General features: G+C 37.2%; 2 protein-coding genes across 2 annotated transcripts in view; one reads left to right on the forward strand and one right to left on the reverse strand.

The window, feature by feature from the left end:
* Positions 1-6211, reverse strand: part of dclre1a (DNA cross-link repair 1A) — a 14989-nt gene extending 8778 nt beyond the window's left edge. Inside the window, exons 1-2 of the mRNA XM_015390505.1 lie at positions 5561-6211; positions 171-1457 (exon numbers count right to left, since the gene is read on the reverse strand). Coding sequence (XP_015245991.1) covers positions 171-1457; positions 5561-5942 — 1669 coding nt within the window. The 5' untranslated portion in view covers positions 5943-6211. The remainder of the gene's footprint in view (positions 1-170; positions 1458-5560) is intronic.
* Positions 6212-6498: 287 nt separating this feature from the next.
* nhlrc2 (NHL repeat containing 2) overlaps positions 6499-15356 on the forward strand; it is a 32198-nt gene continuing 23340 nt past the window's right edge. The window contains exons 1-2 of the mRNA XM_015390495.1: positions 6499-6686; positions 10210-10362. Coding sequence (XP_015245981.1) covers positions 6524-6686; positions 10210-10362 — 316 coding nt within the window. The 5' untranslated portion in view covers positions 6499-6523. The remainder of the gene's footprint in view (positions 6687-10209; positions 10363-15356) is intronic.

Raw genomic sequence — 15356 nt, forward strand, 5'->3', positions numbered from 1 at the left:
TTTTTTTTTTCATTTTAATAAAACTTGCCTTATCTAATTCTGCTAAACTGTAGAGTTAAAACTTAATAAATCACTTTCAGGAATGGATCTATATTTTTACTCTGTCATCTTTTTCTTCCAGTGATATTAAAAATGCATTGAGATGTATGTTTGTATGTTTGCTTACTGACCTGGAATCTTCTTATAGAACGGACAGCGGGGCAGCTGGACTTCTCCATCAGCATTGACTCTGTTCCACCTTCTTCTCCAGCCTCTGCCTGCTTGGCTCCGACCGCCCTCTGAGGTGGATTCATTTCCAAGTGCCGGGGTGTGTGCTTCTTCTGCTGCCGGGTCAGAAATGCCTTTCCCCTGTCCGTCTCTCCTCTGTCTCCTCCTTACTGGGTTCTTACCTGATGCTAGAGCAGCAGATGAGTCCAGGTTGTCCTGTCCACTCTCCGTCTGTTTTTCTTTGAGCGGTTTGAGGCCAAAAAACACTCCAATGTCAGTCTGCTTCAGACCAGAGGCTTGGCCCGCTCTGCCCTGGCCTTTTGTAGGAGGCATGCTTTGATTGTTTGAGTCCTGTGATGAAGATTCGTGAGGAGAGCTGGTTTTCTGACTACAGCAACCCTCTGAGCTAAGGAGAGTTTCTCTTAGATGCTCTAAAACAATACTCTGTGGAGACTGAAAGCTACTGCTGCTGATTCTACAAGGTTCTGGATCAGCCCTGGCTGGGGCAGCATGATTAGCAGGCACTAATGAAGAAACTGGATCCAGCTGAGCCAAGGAGGGGGGATCATTTAACAACATTGAATGCTCATCCCGGTTATTTTCTAAAAATGCAGACAGTATTTCATCCTCGCTTGAGAAGCTGTCGTTGAAAAGTATCACTGAATGTTCATTATCAGACTCTTTATCAACAAAAAGAGATTTTCTGCAGTTTTTATTAACTTCAGTTTCAGCAGGGAGCTCAGACAGTGGAGAGTAGGAAATCCCATCATCATCATCATCTCTGAGAGAACTTGGTTGTTTGCTTGAATTTTCAAAAGTTTGAGCTGCTGTTTCTTTGACTGGAGTGGATAAAATCTCAGTTTTTCCTCCTGACTTTAATCCTTTACTATTACTTAACCAGCCTTTCTTTTTCTTTAAGTCATCTGGCGCAGGAGAACGAAGCAATAAAAGGCCATTTGTAGGTTTTGAATGAGGAGCAATAGTGGAATTCTGTCCGGGAGAGGCCCCCTGACTAGAAAAGGAAGAAGAAATAGGAACCGTCCCTTGGGAAGGATCGACTGGAAAGTCAGTACCCTCCTTTTTCATTTCTTTGAGACAACCGATGTGCTCTCCATCACTGATCTCTGTTTGCCAGAACAGACTTTGGGCTGCGGCACCGCCGTGTGCACGGCTTTCGGCAAGAAGCGTGTGGTTGAACCTCTTGTAATGGTTTGGAATGGTGGAGGAACATTGAAGACCGTCTGGACATTCTGGACAGAGGAAACAAGAGATAAGATAAGTGGAGAAATCCACTTGTCATAGATGGGTTGTTAGGGCAGAATTTAAGGTTTTATGACCATTTTTCGTAATTTTTGTCATTAGAGATTTGATTTTGTAAGCCATTTAGTAAGGAAATACAAACATCTGTTTTTGTGATGAACTAAAAAAACTAAAATGTATAACTGCATGTATAAAACATTGGCTGCTTCTCTGTTTTGTTTTGTAAATATACAGGGATAGGCAAAACAAGCTTTTGCATCTGCCAATTCCATTTCAGACTATGTGTGTAAATATTTTTTCTCTTTATCTGTCAAGTTTAAACGACTGAATAAAAAATGTCAAAAATTTCAAATGAAACTCATTATGCAGCAATGGTTTTGTATGACAAACCTGACCAACTAAATTTTATGATGCCTGAATCAGCAGGTCAGGAAACTAAATTAATCAAATACAATCATTTAAGCTAATTAATAACACAAATCTCCATTTATCGTTTTTAATTTTTGGATTTGCAAACCAAACAAACCACCTAGTCTTAATTCAATACAGAGTTTAGTCATTTCTTATTGCGGGAGAAACAGAGTTGCATTTAAAAATCTTCAAACTTTTCAGAAGCACAACGCTGTACTTATTGAAATCATCATCAACTAATTTAGTAATCAATTAATCCTTAACGTAAGTATTGACTCTAAAACATGCCTGTAGCTGACAGAGCAACCCATTTAGAGCAGAAGTTATACAAAAATTGCGAAAGAATATCCATTTAAGATAAAAAACAACTTCTATGTCTGTGAATATGCACTATCCAGAACTCAAGTGGTAAAGTCTTAGTTTCAACTGGTTTATTTTCTTAAAAGATTTTCTTAAAGCAACCTTTGGCTATCCGATTATTAATGAAAAAAAATATCAACAGATTAATCAATTTGCAAAATAATCGTTAACTGCAGGCCAGCCCTAGACTAAGTTAAATTAAAGAGTGTTAACTCAAAAAAACAGGTTAAATTCACATCTAATTAAATAAAAAAAATCACTTATTCCAATTCTACATATAACTCAAATCACTTTTTAATGGAAACAATATCTTACAATCTATAAAGAGCTGCTTAAACAAAACATCTAGTAAACTTTGCTATTTCAGGATCCATGGTTTCATCCCAATGACAAATAATAAAACAAAGCAGTTTAATTTTAGCTGAAATTGTCCCTGCCATAGATGAAAATAAAAATCACAATGTGCGCATTTTCCTACTATGATTCTCCCTGTCCATTTATTTCATTCAGCTACAATTTAACCAAAAATTCAATTCAGTAACTGCTTGTTAAAAACCAAAATTCCAAAATAGTTTTAGTTTCAAGATTCTGGGCTTGATCATATTTATAAATATTTTAGGCAAATTCTTTATTATTTGTTTGAGGATGCTTTTGTATCTCATGAAACAGCATGATGATCATACAGAGTTCAGACTTGGCAGAGTGGAAATGGTTTTTCTTTTGTATCTGAAAAACCTTAGATGTCCTCTTCGAGAAAAAGGGCATGTTTTTGTTATAATAGAGGGAGGATTTAACCATCGCCTTATGTGTCTCTGTGTTCCCATAGTAACCTGTCCGGTGTGCATCCTGCCTCGAAGGATTAAAACTTGAGCTTCAAAGGTGAATGAAATCATGTATATCCAAATTATGACTTTTAATTCCTTTTATTCTTTTCCTATTTTAAAAAATCTATACATAATTTGATAATTTTTAAGGAAATGATTCAGCTGAGTTTATTCATCATTCTGTCAAGGCTTCATAGAAGTCCTGTAAAATGTTATCTCTCAGAGGACGTCCGGTTGATTGCATTGCATTAACTTTGCAGCAATCTTTTATCCTGAGCAAGCGCTTTGTGTTCGATAATAAACAATAAAGGAGCTCAGAAGGGCAAACACAGTAAACCCAACAAGCCAAAGTCATCTGTCCAACACAATTACATCAAGCGTAGAAAAAAAACCAACATTATCAGAGAAAATTTTCGCTGCTCTGGGGGCGTTTGATGTAGGGGTAAAGCATTTTACTATATGCAGAGTCAAGACCCTTTGCTGCCCATCCTCCCCTTTTCTCTCTGCTTATTTTATCTCTCTGAAAGACACTAAAAAAAACCATGAGTGCCAATAAAGTTGTTTTGATTCAACACCTTTCAGTGACCTCTGAACTTTTGATGTTCCAAGGTTACCTCCATAAAAAGCCCTAATGACACTCTCAAAGGCTTTAGTTAGATTTCAATGAACTAGCAACTTCTCAAAAACAGTGTTTTCTCCTTTTGAAGACATTTTTAGGGGAGTTTTGGCCCACTGGGTTAGAGCAGTGCGCTTGTGCTCTGAGAACATTGCAAAACCTGGTTCGATCCCCACAGCCTCAACTCTGGGTTCCTGAGCAGACCTTTAACCTCTGATTGCACCCCGGGGCCACACAATCGCAGCCCAATGCTCCCCAAGGGCATGGATTAAATGCAGAGTTATATTTCTCCAGTGTGAGATCAATAAAGTTCAATTATTGTTATTTTTTTCCTGCTATAGGGATATAAAGATATTAATATTTTGTAAAATTTTAGTCACAGTACAACACAAAGTAGTAGTGATGAAAAATATATCATACGGAGGTTACCATTGCTTATTTATATTTGCAGGATAAATAAAGCCGTTTGGTGAAGGTATCTTCAAAGGCTCTTTTGAAAACATTGGCGAATACAGAGCATAAAAAAGATCGGAGAACACAGCAGAGACACCAAGGAAAAAGCTGTTTGTTGAATAATGAATTCAGAGTTAGGCTGTAAAACAAAACCCAAAGCTTAGAGGGATTGTAACACAACAGCTAAGCTCCTGATCTAAGGTGGGAGAATAAGGAGCCACTGGCCATCCACCCTGTTGCAAAAAGTGGCAAACGACAAGCCATTCATGGTGGAAAGTCATAAGAATTACTGTTTATAATTAAACAGCAATCATTTGGAAAATGGTGCTCTGGTCAAATGAGAGCAAGGCCAGTGTGTAAAATTCTATGACAGAAAACTGATCACATCAGATCCTGAGAGAAACAAGGTGGTGGCAGAATCATTATATGTGGATGTTTTTTTTTTTTTTGTTTTTTTTATTTAGATGCAGGAAGCTGGTCAGATTTGACGGTAAGATGCATGGAGCTAAAACCGGGCAATAATGGAAGAAAACCTGTTAGACGCTAAAAAATAAACAAATCCTTCAGACTAAAGAGTAGGTTTTACCTTCCAGCAGGAAAAACAAAAACATACAACCATATAGCTGTGTGTCGATGGCCTAGTCAAAGCCTAAATGTAAATCCAATTAAGTATCTCTGGCAAGAATTGACCATTGCTGTTTACAGATGCCCTTCATTCAATCTCACTCAGCTTGGGCTGATTAGCAAAGAAGAATGGATAAAAGGCTGCAAACAAGGCAAAGACATCCTCAGAAGATTGCAAATATTATTGCAAAGTATATATTATGTGGTATATAGAAATACACTTTTTACTACAATATGCAAATAAATAAAAATATGGATAATATTTGCAAAACTTAAATTCAATTCAGTTTATTTATATAGCGCCAAATCACAACACATTCAGCATGCTTGTAGCGACAGTGGAGAGGAAAAACTCCCTTTTAACAAGAAGAAACCTCCAGCAAAACCAGGCTCAGTGTGAGCGGCCATCTGCCGAGGCTGACTGGGGTTCAAGGTGACGGAAGCAGAGATACAAAAAGCAGCTGTCCAGGAAACACACAGCCAGGCAGACGAGCTCAGAACCAGCTCCCATGTTAGAGGATGAAGAGAGCACATCCAGCCAGTCACGGTCAGAGAAACAGAACTACACTGGAAAACAGGCTGATCTCCAGCATTTATAAACAAGGGTGTTGATGGAAGCAGCACAGCTGATATTTCTCTCCAGGATGGTGTCATAGCCAAACAATGAAACTTGATAACTATGTTCTACTACATGCTAGTCTGTTGAGCAAAATCCCAATACATTGGTCTGTGGTTGCAGCATGTTAAAATGTGTAGTTAGCTGGATGTGGATACCTTTTCATGGTACTTTATTGATAGGAATTACCTTTGCATTTGTCTCTGGGGGTGTCGAGGCATTCAGCAACATGCCATCTCTGGGACTGTACAACCAAAACACAGAAAGGCATCTGACAGATGGGACAGTAGTCCTCGGATGTTGACTTCTCCTTTGGACTGGTTATCTCTGTAGCAGGAGACTCCTCTGATAATGAAAGGATGTTTGCAGCAGGAGATGAATTTTCACCTTTAGCTGATTTGTTTTTGGTGTTCTTCTCTTGTGACCTGACAGAGGGACAAATGTCCTTCTTTGACGTTTTCCTTGAAGGGCATCTTCTTCTTGAAATGCACATCGATGTGTTGTTTTTTCTTTTCTTCTCGAGAGGTTTATATTCCCAAATGTCATTTTCGGAGTCATCTTTTTGTGACATTTGGAGTAGCAATGAACCTAGCTTAGCAAGCGTCACCTCAATACACGGGTTATTACACAAGAACTAACGTTTGATAACATTCCCCTTGAAAAGAAATAGTAACACTAAACTTGCTTGTATTGTGTATATTTCCCCGTAAATATGTTATGTAAACCAGTCGCTAAGTAAACTGATTTTTTTATAAAAAAGTAAATCAACATTTAGAAGTTATTTTCATTTCATTTGACCATGATTCACTGTCCGAAACTGTTAGCTTACCGCCACAGCAAGACGATGAATTAAGTAAGCGCAATGAAATGGAAATAGCCACACTTTCGGCATATGCAATAGCACTAATTTTCTTAATTTGTTTTTATAAAAGCATTAAAAAAATAATCTAATAATTAATGTGGTTATTAACTAAGTAATATATTTTTAATATCGTCAATAAAATACATTTTACAGAGTAAAGAATTATTTATTTTTACTGAAAGTACTTTTCTCAATCTTAACGTTGCCCTTATTTGGCTTCCTGGTTAAGCAGCTGCTGTGATTGGTCGCTGCCTGTCTTCGAGGTTGTTGTAGTTTTTCTTTGTGCAATCATGGCGTCCCATTGCAGCCTCTCTGCATTGTATCCCATCCAAAGTCAGCTCGATTACGCTTTAGATGAAGCTGCCACACAACAAGAAAAAGAAGATCTTGTCTACCAGTATTTGAAAAAGATAGACGAGAAGGAAGACCTGAAGATACCGGATTTTCAGTCAGGTTAGATCCAGTTTCAGCTTTAGCTTCCTTAGCAACTGTCACAGCTTGACAGGAATCTCACAGTTATTTTCTTCAACATTTCCTATGTCATCTTTCTCAAGCCCAATAACGATTTAAAAGCCAACTCCCGTCGAGTTTAGAAATAGTATTAGATTAAATTAAAGTTTTCAAATTAGCTTCAAAATAGCTCGCTATCTTATCTCTTCTAAGGCATCGAAGCAAATAAACCATAAAACTAAACTTTGACCAACCTTAAAACTTGGTTTTACTACCCGCTTTCTTTCAGGTTGATGCACAAATATATGTCGACTCCTAAAAGTTTTCATTCTCCCAGCTTTCCAAAATGTACAACAAAATTATGTATTTTTTCTGTTTATATATTTAATGTTAAAGCAAGGCAGTGGTGTACAAAATAAAACGTTTTCCTCCATGACTCTTTAGTATATAGCTCCATCCACCATCCGTTTTACTTGTTTCTTTGTAAATAGCACAAAGCAGGATGCTGCTTCTACCATGTTTCATAGTAGGAAACATGTTTTATCTCTCTAGCTGAAAATAATGCATCCAAAAGTGCTGGTGAAGAATCTCAGCCATCCAGGTCACAGTCATTCCAAAAAAAGTGAAAAAAAAAAAAAAAACAACAAAACAATCCACTGGACTTTGTTTCCACGTTTGAAGACGTATTGCTTCCCGGAGGAAGCTTTTTCACAATTAGAATTGAAAAAGCTTCCTGGATGCAAAGCAAAATGTCTTCAATCTTGCAAACAAAGTCCAGTGTTTTTTTTTGTGTGTTTTTTTTTACTTTTTTTGGAATGCATCCAAAAAAAGGACAGTTTTGGTCACATCTTACTACATATCTGTTGCATCCCCTTTCTGTGCACGATATGCATTTTAAAACATGAATTCCTTTGTTATTCTTTCAGGAATTACTCATTTTATAATAATAATGACTGAACTTTATTGATTTGACATTGGAGAAATGTACCTCTGCATTTAACCCATCCCCTTGGGGAGCAGTGGGCTGCCATCATGGGGCGCCCGGGGAGCAATCAGGGGTTAAGGGTCTTTGCTCAGAGACCCAGAGTGGCAGTCTGTGGGAGTGGGACTCAAACTCAGAACTTCAGGATTCCAAGCTCTATGCCCTAACCACTGGGCTGCCATTCTCCTGGAAAGGCTGAGATCTGGCCTTTCCAGAAAGGCCAGATGTTTGCAATGCATGACTGATGGTTATCCACAGGTTATAACATTTCAACTGCAAATCATCCAAAGTTGCGACGAGCTTCTTCACTTTTTCATAGTTTTAATGTTATCCTTTTCTTTTTTTGCTTAGGAGCATTACAAATATTAGAGTACATTGAGCTTATTAAAAATGTGTACTAAACCTTTCAAGTTTTTATTTTGAAGAAAACACTTAAAAGCCTACATGTATCCAGTACTTTACAATTTATAGTAATGTTACCCTATTTTGTGGTATTCGTTATGACAAAGTGGAAGCCTCCGGTGGGATTAAAACTGTTTTCAAAGCACAGTAGCTGTAGTTTCATAAAATCTAATTGTCAACATGTCATATATAGGAAGTAGCAAATTCAGGAAATTACCTAAGACTTTTGAATCTGCAATATTTGTCTCTTGGTTTCTACCATCCTGCTGCCATTTTGAGACATTTTTTTTTCTAAAATAAAACTTCTGATGTTTTGTTATATGTGCAAAAAGGATTTGAAATGTTATTTGTTGTCAGACTGGAGTTTTAATAACAGTAGAGCTGTAATGATTGTATAAAACGCATAAATATATCTCTTAATCTGTGAATCCATTTGTTAGGATCAATATGGTTTCCAAAGTGTCTGCTTTTGGACTACTGAGCTGTTAGGAGAAACCAAAACTTTACAGAATGTTGTGCTCATCTTATCACACCAGCAGGTGGTGATCTTGAGCACATGTGAGCTTTATCCTTCCTCAGAAAGTGAAGATTCAGGATATTTCATCACTTTGTATCATTGAAGTACCAGATAGGCAGGGTGGCGTAAGAGCTAGAATGTGTTGCTCCCACGGGTTACGCCATGTGTAAAAAGGTTAAATGCAGGAACATTTTGCTTTTACTGACCTTCACTATGACTTGTTTTTTATTGCTATATTTGTATAATTTGAAGGTTTTTTGGGAGTTAAGCCAGTTTCAGTCACATTAGCAAAGCAACAGATGAAAGAAAACTTTGTCACATAGAAAGTAAGCTCAACTTTTACATACAGTATAACACAAAGTAGATGTTTGTTGTCACTCTTGTTTTATTCTGTACCATGCAGGATTTCCCCTCAGGTCCTCTAAAGTCATACAAAAGCCTCAAATACATCAATGCGTCCTACAGTAGGATTCAAAATTAGTACCTTCCTAAACTTTTGCATCGGTCAGTTCATCTAGTAATTCTTTTTAATAATAATAATGATAATTGAACTTTATTGATCTCACATTGGAGAACTTTACCTCTGCATTTAACCCATCTCCTTGGGGAGCAGTGGGCTGCCATCGTGGGGCGCCCAGGGAGCAGTGTGGGGTTAAGGGTCTTGCTCAGAGACCCAGAGTGGCAGTCTGTGGAAGTGGGGCTCAAACTCAGAACCTCAGGATTCCGAGCTCTATGCCCACTAGACCGCCACTCCCTGCAGTTAACTTTCTTAAAAATGTTCAAATTAGTTGCATATTTTTTCCATCATGTGTTTCAGTTCTGGGTGCGAGTTGTTTTTGCTTTGAAAAGCAAACTGCAAGGTGTGATTTAAAACATCATGGTTCAATGAAGGATCCAGTCTAGTAATGTTGTAGTGTGTGAGATTTTATCATTGTGTTACTGCTGTAGCTGAATCTACCTTTCACCATCAACCGCAGCTCTGTCCTTATCACACCAGCTAAATTCCAGCAGACAAAAGATCAAGCTTTCAGTCACAGTGAGTTAGTTATGGACCAGTGAAGCAGCAGACACATCTATAGGACAGACTGTCCCAGGATCAGTAAAGAGGGGGAGGGCTTTATCATTGCTATAGGGATGCAAAAGGAGTGTGTGATTCAATCATAGACCGTCAGGTTTTACAGCTGGAGGTTTGTCGGTTTCGGAAAGATAATGTTTTGTATTGATCAAAGATGTTTTCACGATAGAAAATCAGATAAGTATCTAAAAAAAAGTTAGAACAATGCAAAACAAAAGAGAATAGAAAAAAGAAAAATAACTATTTACTTTAGTTTTTCTTTTTACTGACATTTTATTAGAGAATGGACCCCTTTTATAAATCATCATGGGAAGGAGTTACGTTGACAGTTAAGCCCTAAAGCTTACCTCTTACTACTTTGGTTGCATCCTTTAAAGTTTCTGAAGCACAGTCTATTTAATTTAAATAGTGTAATAGAAATACATAACATTTGAAGTGATTGAGATGATTTATTAAGTTGTAAATGTTTGGTTTGAGTCTAAAGTCCAATATCTATGTTTTCTTCTCCTCAAATGGTAAATAATTTGTTGTTTCCTGTTATTTCCTCCAGGCTTGGAGTGGCTGAACACAGAGGCGCCCCTGTCTTTGAGCAAGGAACTGGCCGGTAAAGTGGTGCTGCTGGACTTTTTCACTTACTGCTGCATCAACTGCATGCACATCCTCCCGGATCTGCACCAGCTGGAGAACAGATACTCTGTTGAAGGTCTGTAACGACTGTCCATGAGTCTTCAGGTCCATGTGAAGTGCCTATTAATATGATAGCCTAGTTGCAGTGATTGAAACGTAAAATAGGGTAGAAAGTAACCGTGGCAACAGGTATGTTAAGGAGGTAGGAAGATTGTGCAAATGGATCACAAAACCCACTTCACTATCAACAAATGAGACCGAATGAGTTTCTAATAGGCTGAATGCAGACATTGCAGTAAGGTGAAATTAAAAAATACGTTTTGTTTGTTTTCTTTTCTAATGTTGCATTAAAAAGTTCCCTTCTAGCTGTGCATTCGACGACATGCTCCCTCTTTCTTACCTAGTCTCCAAATCTTTAAAAACTGTACACAAATACATAGACAAACTAAAGAGTCCTGTATCTAGAGGTTTTTTTATGTTTATATCAGAAAATGGGTAATGATGATCAATCATTAAGAATTTATTATTTTTTTTTTTAGAGCAGAATCACTGTTGTTCGTTGTCGCAGTGAACCTGCACACTGTTTTCTGCTCTGTTTGCAAAGTATCATTAACAGAGAAATAAAATCTGTGTGCTGTTTAACTCAAACATGAGCTGCTAGAAGGTAATATTACGGATGTTCTAATAAGTGAAAAAAATATAGATTTTTGTTTTGGTAGTTTGACGCCTTTTTTTGAGAAAACTTTTGTCCTTTTTTCTCATCTCTCTTTATTTTAATTTCTCTATAATCAAATTTCTCGATGTAGCGTCTAATAGGGGTGTCCTCCATTGTAATGAGCTGTAGGTCCCAATGTGAAGCTTGTTACATACTCCTCAGGATCTGAGAACTTCTTTTGCCTCAGAGTTTCAAACTTTACGCAAAGCCCAGCTGCTACATTTATTTGACGTCACACCCACTGTAGATTATGTTACACCAGCAAAAGAAAACACAACAGCAGCACAACATCAGAGGAGGCATTTTTTATTAGACTCATTAAGGAGGAAGATGACAGCAGAATACTTTACATAACTTAGGAGAGATACTATACAAATTTTCCTCTTTTTTCACCATCTCTGCCAGCTGATCCTCTTCGCTATACATTACATTAGGTTAACTGTACATAACCTGTAAAAAAGATAACTTAGCGACTAGAAAACGGAAAGGAAAAAAATTATCTCTGCTCTTCTTTCTCTCAACGGCGCCCCAAATTGTTACCAATCAACCAATTGTTACCAAGATTTGTGGAGAAAAAGCATCCAGAATAATTTTGTTACTGCTGCTGGGGAATATGTGGCGCCCTTTACTAATTTTGTCAGCATCCTTTAAAAAAAATTTGATCTTTAATTTTGCAAATTATCTCGATAGATTTATTGTATGTCTTTACTGCCACACTCTCTTTGCGAAGTAGGCTTTTTTAATGACAAAAACTGTTTTTAATTTCCTCCTATTATGTCGTACACCTGCTATGATGCTGATTTTTATGGGTAGAGATACATTAAGCATAAACTTATTTGATTTTCTTCTAATCTCCAGTTTTCAGTCAGTGATGCCTGGAGCAGTTTAGGACAGTTTGAAGTTTATCAACATTCTGCATCAAAGTATTGCCAACTGAGTTTAGTGAAGGTTCGACTGCATAAAGCGGCACTTTAGCCATAAGTGTATAGTATGCAGTACCTGAAGCCGAGAAATGGGAGGCTCTTTTTTTTTAACTATTCGGAAAAGTTTGCAGCATCACTCTGTTGTATCTGTGTATTCTCTATTTGAGAGGTAACTTCTGCTGCTGCCCAAATCCTCATCACTCAAACCAGTATCACTCAGCCTTTCTATCAGCTCGCCTCATCAGCAAAAGTCTCCTTTCTCTGCGGCGCTATAATAAATTGTTCCCATTATAGCTGTTATGGTACTGTAACTCTAGCTGACTATAGAACCCACAGTTTTTTTTTTCTTTTTAGGTGCTAAAATTGGTTTTGTGCACACATTTCAGGAACTGGTATTGATTTTGAAATGTAGGCTATTGTCTCCTGAAAGCGCAGCTTCTTCCCAGTTCTTTTTGCCTGAGAGGTTGCTCTTTGAATAAAACTCTTAATAACACCTTTTATAATGAAAAAAAAAAAGTTAAACAGGACTTAAACTTTTACATTACTTAACTTAAGGGAGGGTTTAGAATGGGTTTTAAAGTTACAGTGCTGGTTGCAGTGATTTAACTGGCTTTAAAGGAATAAGATTATCCAAAGAAACCATTTCTGATTGGTTCCTTTACCTCAGTGATGTTTGAAACTATGTGTCACTGGGTGTTTATCTGACAGGGTGTGTCATTATTTCATGTCCAGTCCACGGCGTACATGTACCAGTTTGTTCTTACTGCCACAGCCGCAGTCATGTGTCCCCTTTATCAAACCTGGCCCTTAAGAAGATTCATAATTATTATTATTATTATCTATATGGGATATTTTATCTATAAAGGCTACTCTGGTCATATTTTCCTATTCTTTTCATAACCTTGTGACTTAGCCAGGTTAGTACACGCACAACCCATTTTTGGTGGCCTTATTCCTCAACGCGGGCGACTCGGGTTCGAATCCGACCTATGGTCCTTTGCCGCACGTTTCTCCACCTCTTTCATACCCCTTTCCTGTCAACATACTGTTAAAAAAACTAGTTAAAACATAAAAACCTCAACAACAAAAAAAAGATGAATTATTTCCTTTGCTTTAACTGATCTGATTCCTGAATAGATTAAATTAAATATTAAATTTGATATATTGTAATATGGGTAGGAATAGAATCACATTAAAAGAGAAATATCCATGTCTACAATATAGGTATTTTAATGATTAAATGAGTTATAACCTGGTGTTTTATACATACAATCCTTCTAAAACTGACTTTTAATTTGTGTTTAATAATTTCTAGAAAAGAGAAAATGTAAATAACTCCTGCTCAGACCCCTTTTCTTCCAGCCTTTTGTCTCTCCGAGAATTTGACCTGTGTGCACGCATGTCCATGTGGAGATAGCGTTAGCAGCATTAGCACTTTGCTGTAGTTTGTTACCATAGTGTCCTGATCTCTTACACAATAGATAAAATGTTAAACAAGCAGCAACGCTTAGTGGAGGCCAGCAGAGGAGTCCCTGATGGTTGGAATCACCTCTTTTGGTGGAATAGAGGAGTTAGTGGCGACAGGCTAAAAATGGCACTTTGTGGAGAGAACGCTCTGGTGTTCATTTCTGGTTTTCACAAGTCCTCATTTAAAAAACACACAAAAAAAAACATGCCACTTTGACACTCTGAATCTTCCAACCAGTTTTAATTGAAGCCCCAAACCAACACATACGTTTTTAAATGAAAAACTAATTTTAACAGTTGATAATTCCTTTAATAGAATATTCTTATAGTAGGTAAGTAAAAAACAATTTGTATAATAAATTTGAGCAAGTAACTCAAGGTGCTTTACATCATAAAACATCAAAACAAATAGGCAGTAAAATCATTTAACATATAAATTAAGTACAAAAATTATCAACACATCAGGATCATCAAACAAAATCATAAAAACCATCAATCAGACACATGACGATGATCAGATGGTTCATTTGTATTAAGATATTTGGTTTAGAGCAGCTTTTTTTGGATTTATTTGTGGAATAGTAATGAAAGGCGGCTCTAAACAGGTGGATATTTAGCCTTGATTTAAATGAATTCAGTGTTTTGGTTGTTTTCTCGGAGTCTCTTCCAGACCAGAACTTTATTTCAACTTTGGTAAACCTCCCAAAATATACCTAGGTAATAAATTGGTTAAAACATTTCCACTTGCATGACCAAAACTGTCATAAAATCAATTTAGATCATTTAAAACCAGACTCATAAAAAAAAAAAAAAGGAATCTTAAAATAGAAAATGTGTTGGAACCTTAAAAAGCAGATGCGTTTCAGTGCGTTTTGCTCAGCAGGGCCTCTGTTAGCTCTTCCTGGAAGGGAAATTGCAGTTCAACCATCTGCTTCTTCTCCAAGAGCAGGAAGGTCTTATCGCAGTTGTAAAGAGACGGTGGCCAAAAATAATCTCCAGCTGCAGCAGAAGTCACTGCAGTGCTCATTTACAGCACCATGCATCGTTGTATTCCATAGCAGTCAACTTAAAATACCAACTGCTTGAATGGTTAAAGCTGCTGCATTCATTTACAACTTTTATTAGAGTTTTTTGAGCCTAAAGATTTTAATGTCCTGCAAACTGAAGCTGCAAAAAGTTGTTTTTTTTGAAAATGTAATTTTGATTTTATGAAAACTTTTGAGTTACAGTTAAATCAAATTACATTAATAAAAAAAATAAAGGAACTTTCTATAAAGTTATTCAAAAGGACAAAATAAGTCATTTTTTTTTGTTTCCTTTTTGACAAGTTTAAACTAGTCAGTTGAAATCCAGTCAGGGTTTTCAAGATTTCATATTTCTATAACCTCTTTTCCTTCATTTATTCCATATTTCTCTCTCTGTTTTGATGTAATTTAAGGATAAAATGTACCCTGAAGAAAACAGTTTGAATTAAAGTGTGATAAATATGGAAAACAAACTTCACAGCACACACAGACACGCTGCAGTTATTAAAGGTTAAACTGACAATGGAAACTAATTCTGCCTTATTCTGTGCCGAAAATTCTTTCATTTACTCTCATAAATCCTGCAGGAACCTCATTCCAGAGATCATCTCGCCGGCCGTGTTATAATTGAGTTGTGAGCCTGGTTGCGCTCAGAGCACAGTGCGCTTATCTTTGGCACTGATTCGGGTACATTTTGTTTGCAGCTCTGGTCGGTGAGGTGTGGGAGCCACCCTGTCCATTCACTCCCACAGTCCGCTCACACACCCTCCCATTGTCACTACAATATGTCGCTGGTGCTACACTGTTTGGCAGAGGTTGTAAGAGACAGAAGTGAGCAGAGAGCAGGAGGCTGTAGGTCTTAATGCTCAGGAAGCAACAATTCAAATCTTTCTGCAATTGAAGTTTATTTTTTTTATTATTATTTCTGTGAAAACCAAGC

Source organism: Cyprinodon variegatus, unplaced genomic scaffold, assembly GCF_000732505.1.
Source record: "Cyprinodon variegatus isolate N-32 unplaced genomic scaffold, C_variegatus-1.0 Scaffold502, whole genome shotgun sequence".
Taxonomy (NCBI): Eukaryota; Metazoa; Chordata; class Actinopteri; order Cyprinodontiformes; family Cyprinodontidae; genus Cyprinodon; species Cyprinodon variegatus.